The sequence below is a fragment of the Amblyomma mixtum genome, chromosome 2, assembly GCF_055824585.1.
Source record: "Amblyomma mixtum isolate Tamu chromosome 2, ASM5582458v1, whole genome shotgun sequence".
Classification (NCBI taxonomy): Eukaryota; Metazoa; Arthropoda; class Arachnida; order Ixodida; family Ixodidae; genus Amblyomma; species Amblyomma mixtum.
The window spans coordinates 99,229,152-99,235,177 of NC_143013.1; the positions used below are offsets into that span (position 1 = coordinate 99,229,152).

The 6,026-nt window shown below is 47.9% G+C and overlaps 1 protein-coding gene across 1 annotated transcript in view; it reads left to right on the top strand.

Annotated features, from left to right (window-relative positions):
* Positions 1–283, top strand: part of LOC149360257 (uncharacterized) — a 2,233-nt gene extending 1,950 nt beyond the window's left edge. The window contains exon 2 of the mRNA XM_089567819.1: positions 242–283. Within this exon, the coding sequence (XP_089423945.1) occupies positions 242–283 (42 nt within the window). The remainder of the gene's footprint in view (positions 1–241) is intronic.
* Positions 284–6,026: the final 5,743 nt, after the last annotated feature.

Sequence of the window (6,026 nt, forward strand, 5' to 3'; positions counted from 1 at the left end):
TGTCAGTTACTGGAACACGCGCACGAAAATGCGTGGGCAGGGCATCTTGGCTTAAAAAAGACCAATGGTAGATTGGCTCAGGAGTTTTATTGGCCGTATTGTTGGAAGGATCTCGAACAATTCGTGCGCTCTTGCGAAACCTGCCAGAGAGTGGGCAAATCCACTGACAAGTGGAAGGCGCCGATGAAGTTAGTGCTGGTCATAACAGAACCTTTTCGGCGACTGGTAACTTATATTGTAGGTCCTCTGCCAGAATCCACAAACGGGTGTAGGTATGTTCTGACCACCCTGTGTATCGCGACCAAGTTCCCAGAGGTGGTACCACTTAAGGAGCTAAATTCTTCCCAGGTGGTGGACGCTCTGCTCTCAATGTTCGCAACGCGTCCGGTTTCCTTCTGAGATCCAGTGCGACAATGGCAGCGTCTTCACCAGCTGCCTAACTTCTACCTTTTTGGAAAGATGCAGCATTAAAGTGGTGCACAGTTCCATCCATCACTCGCAATCTAACCCAGTAGAGCGAATGCATTCGGTGCTGAAGCGAATATTGAGAGACCTGTGATTTGAGCGTCACTGCGTCTGGGAGGCCTGCATTCCCGCCGCTATGTTCGCCTTGAGGTCTGCTCCCCATGAGAGCACAGGCTTTAGCCCCACGGAGCTCATATATGGCCGAAGCCTTAGAACTCCGCTGCGCATGCTGCGAGAGTCTTGGGAAGCAGTGATGACGACCCAAATGTAGTCTCCTACGTCCTCAACCTTCTTCAGAGGCTCAGGGAAAACAAAATATATTGTAGAGAACCACATGAAGGCGGCGCAAATCTTGTCAAAGGGATATTACGACAAGTCAGCAAAAAAACGCACCTTCGAAGTAGGTAGTCAAGTGATGTTAATGCGTCCGTCGAAGAAAAACAAGCTCGAGGTTCACTGGAAAGGACCCGCGAAGGTTGTATCGAAGTTTTCCGATACCAAATACGAAGTGAAATTAGGGAGACGGCATAACAAAATTTATCACAGCAACTTGATGAAGCCCTACATTCAGCGTCACGGGATTGTAAGCATGACGAAAATGCTGCCGATGAGGAAGGGGCGGAAATCCTGACGACAGTAGACATGAAAGATTGTGGTTTAGAGCTGTTGGAACAGCTGACTTTGTACGCGCGTCTAAGTACCACCCAAAAGGAGGATTTAAAGGGAATAGTTTCCGAGTTTAAGGAGGTTTTTTCGAACCGTCCCGGAAAGACCACGGTCTTAGAGCACGACATCGAGTTAACATCTGAGCAACCGATCCGTAGTAAACCGTATCGTTGTTCACCCGTGCAGAAAAAAATCATGGCTGAGGATATTCAGCGCATGCGTGACTTGGGGGTTATAGTGCCAAATGAGAGCGACTACACATCGCCCCTGATACTTGTCCAGGTTCCAGGAAAGGATCCGAGGCCATGCGTCGATTATCGGCGCCTGAACGCGATCACCCGAGATCAGATATATCCGATACCGAACCCAGAAGAAAGGGTGGAGACGGTGTCGAAGTCAAATTATATATCTACGCTAGACATCGTGCGAGGCTATTGGCAAGTACCCCTTACGGAACGGGCTAGTCGTTGTAGAAGAACTTCTTGCTGGGCGAGTTGGTGCATAGCTTTTTTGGGATGGCGTTGCGCACACGAACAAACATACACAGGAAGAGGCAGAAGACAGAAAGAGCGCTCTTTCTGTCTTCTGCCTCTTCCTGTGTATGTTTGTTCGTGTGCGCAACGCCATCCCAGGAAAGAGGGCTAGTCGTTGCACCGCGTTCGTTTCCCCGTTCGGAACCTTCCGCCCACTCATGCTGAGCTTCGGACTTAAAAACGCGCCGTATTGTTTCTCTAGCCTGATGGACAGAGGGCTTCATGGTTTGCGCGAGTTCGCATTGCTATACCTCAACGATGTTGCCATCTTTTCGGACACTTGGCAAGAACATCTCGAGCACTTGCGAGTCGTATTGTGCAGGTTGAAAGAGGCAGGCCTCACTGTGAAACCAGCTAAATGTCACCTAGGTTGCAGTGAAGTGACTTATTTGGGCCATGTGGTGGGGCGCGGCCGGCGTAGACCTTCCGACATCAAGGTAGCCGCTATTGTAAACTATCCCCGGCCAACCACTAAGACGGATATAAGGGCTCTTTTAGGTTTAGCTGGATATTACCAACACTATGTGAGAGAATACTCTGACCTTCCCAGCTCGCTAACAGACGCGTTTCGAAAATCGGAGCCCGTTAAGGTTACTTGGGACTTGAAGAAAGAAAATGCGTTCCAAATGTTGAAACAAGCCTTCAGCCATAAGCCGGTTCTAATGGCGCCAGACTTTTCGAAAGGTTTCATCATTCAATGCGACGCGAGTGATCGCGAATGGAAGCGGTGATATGCCAAGAAGATGCTAGTGGTCATGAACGACCAATTTTGTATTTGAGTCGCAAACTAAGTTGTAGGGAAGAGGCATACAGCACCTCTGAAAAAGAGTGCGTCTGCCTTGTGTGGGCAGTTCAGAAGCTGGCTTGTTATGTCTCCGGTTCTAAGTTTGTTGTGGAAACGGACCATTGCCCTCTAACCTGGTTAAGTAACATGTCGTCTAAAAGCGGCCGTTTGCTGAGGTCGAGCATGACCCTCCAGAAGCACAATCTCGTTGTCCGCTATAAGAAGGGAAGGTTGAACGCGAACGCCGATGCTCTAAGTCGTGCATTCTATGCCGCGCTTCTTTCAGTGACCTCCTCGTTACTTACCTTCTCTCGCTTCGCAACAAACTATCATGTTCGAAGGAAGAAAGGGGCAAAAATGAATGACTTCATTGCATCCTCAGTAGTGTGTTTTCGGTCCAAATGATTTCAAGGGGACCAATCTGATTTTCAGTATAATTGCTGATTATTAACTGCTCCTGCTATTGTGGTGTGTTGATACTGTTACGTGGCCCGAAGTCTATGTCGGCACAAGGACGACCGGAGCACAGGCTACAGATCACAGCGAGCCCCGAGCGGCAAGCGCGCACACACCGGACACTTCCTCTACGTCCTCTTCACGGAGATTATCCGTTGCATGGCCCCCCGGTCGAAAAGGCACCGTCTCGGTGTTCATCAGGGTAGTGAGGGGGACAGCAAGACGTAGGGTTTGAGGCGAGAAACGTGCACAACATCGGTCTGATGCTGAGAGGACGTGGCACCGGGGAAGGCCGGAGCGATCTCGTAGGTGACTGCGGTGACTTGGCGCAGGACACGGTACGGGCCGATGTAGCGGGACAGAAGTTGTTCAGAGAGCCCCACCGGCGAGATGGCGACCAAAGCAAGACGAGGGAGCCAGAGGAGAAGGAGACCATACGGTGACGGCGGTTGTAGAATTCCTGTTGAGAGGTCTGGGAAGCGAGGAGCCGGGAGCGTGCGAGTTGGCGAGCGTGGTTAGCGCGAGTATTGGCGTCGTGGGCTTATGCAGACGGCGGAGCAGTAGAAGTGGGAAGCAGCGTGTCCAGAGGCAGCAGGGGCTCGCGGCCGTACAAGAGATAAAAAGGAGAGTAACCGGCAGTGTCATGGCGGGAGGAGTTTTAGGCGAAGGCAGTCAGCGGCAATCCGCTTCTTTGTCTAACCCTGCTTCTCGCTCTTGGCAGGTGAGTTTGATTTGCCAATTGCTGTAACTGGATATATTGTATTTTTTTCGCCGCTGACTGAAAAAATACCTGTTACATGCTCTGCTTGTTCCAAACCCGTGGACGGAAAGTGTTTGACTTGTTCTCGTTGCAAAACTAGCTACCACTTTGCAAAGAGCTGTTCGGCTATCACGAAAAATGCCTTTTCAAAAATGTCGACTGCTAAGCGTGAAACCTGGCCATGCCCATCATGCGAATCCTGTGCAAGCAATCACTCAGATGACAGTGACGTTTCTTTTGGTCATGAATTCTCTGCAGTTAACAGCAAACTTGACCAACTGAGAGGTACGGTTGAAGCTCTCACAACTAAAGTGGAGGAACTTCTTCAATTTAAGGAAACAGGAGAAAAGATGGCTGAAACCGTCACTGAAATCCAAACGTCAATTGAGTTCCTTTCTAATAAATATGACTTTGTTATGTCTTCCCTAGAAGCGAACCAAGCTGAGTTAACTCAGCTACATTCCCGAGTGGAATCACTTTCTGAGACTGTTGTCGCTCAAGCTGAGCTGCTGGATCAATCAAGGTGCGCACTTAATGATCTTGAACAGTACAGCAGGCGATGCAACTTTGAAATACATGGCCTCCCAACCAACCCTAATGAGAATTTGGTTTCTTTCATGAGCGATCTAGATCAGACACTAGAGCTTCCACACTTTGAAGCGAATACAGTTGCTTCAATACACAGACTGCCGAAAAAGGACAGTTCGTCTCCCCCTATCCTTGTGCAGATGCGTGACGTGTCGTCTAAAGAAGTATGGCTTGCTCTACGGAAAAAGCTTCGCGATTTGCCTACGGATGAGTCTCACCCTCGGCTGTATTTCAACGAAAATTTGACATGGACTAACAAGGAGCTTTTCCGATTGGCCAGGTCTAAGGGGAAAGAAAAGCAGTACAAATTTGTTTGGACACGTAACGGCAAAGTTCTGCCCAAGAAATCTTAAGAAGTGATGACTGTTATCCGCATTGAGAAGATGTCTGACCTGGATAAGATCTGCTGAGCATGGGCGATCTCGAATTCCTTGCATGTACAACATTTTCCGAAGGAACAAAATTTTTCACAAGTGACGCACAACCTGCTTTTCGCGCGAAGCACGTTAATATCCACAGTATCTGAAAGCACTGGGATGAATTCATGGCACTAACTTTACCTTTTCGTTCTACATTTGAAGTATTTGTAGTAACGGAAATCAGTATTTCAGCCGATATTTTCAATCATATGCAATACCAGGTTACCAAGCAATTTCTTGTACCCGACCTGCAAGAAAAGGGGGTGGTGTCGCCGTTTTTGTGAGAGACAGCTTGGCTGTCACAGAGCTAAATTTTGACTTCCAGCAAGCAGAAGTAGTAGCATTGCGTATGAGCACGCCGGCTCTCCCTCTGATACTCTTTTCAGTATACCGACCCCCCTGCTTCAATGGCAGGCTCTTTTTGGCCGAACTTGACAACGCCCTCTGAGCCCACTCGCATGAAGATTATATCTGTGTTATAGGCGATGTTAACATAGAAACCTTTCGCCCTTCTAGGGCTCTGGTCTCAGATTATCTTGGTCTGTTATCAAAATGGGGACAGCAACCAACTATCCAGAAAGCTACGCGAGAAAAATTTCTGCCGGGGCAACTTGTCGTCTCTTGCATCGACCACATAAGTATAAGAGCTCCGAATTCTGCCCTACAATCTGCTATCGTTGAAGCAAAGCTGTCAGACCACTACTTTGTCTGTTGTTCTTTAGCACGGAAATCGAACCCTCCAACAGCAGATAGCGGTAAAAAAGAAATATCCATCTGTGATCCCAAAATCTTTACCGACTGGCTTTGGAATACGATTGGGACGTGTTCTTGAAAAACGTGCCCCCGAAAGACATTTATGATAAGCTTGTTCAACTACTACAAGAGTTTAAGAAAGCGGCTACTCGCGTGGTTGAAATCAGGCAGCGCAATAAAGAAAACTCATGCATGACCTTAAATATACTATCAGCTATAAAAGAAAACGATTTGCTCTGGGCCCAGTCGAAAAGGGCAACTGCATTTATCCTGCTACGGTCCAAGTTTAAGGTTGCAAGAAATAAAGTAAACGCAATGATTCGTCAGACTAAAAGAGCACATTTTCGTAACATGTTCAAGAATGCAGGCTCTGATACTAGAAAAACGTGGTCTTTGATTAACAATCTACGAGGTGTCAAAAGGCGCGGCAATGATAGTAAAGATTTTGTGTCGTATTTCGGCACAGATGAAGAAAAAATAGCTAATGAAATCAACTGGTTCTTCTCGCAAGTTTCGGGCAGTGCGCAACAGAATCCCTTATTTTGTGCACTAAAGAACAGCACAGTTGAATCTGCACACCTACCTTTGCTAAGTGAGGATGA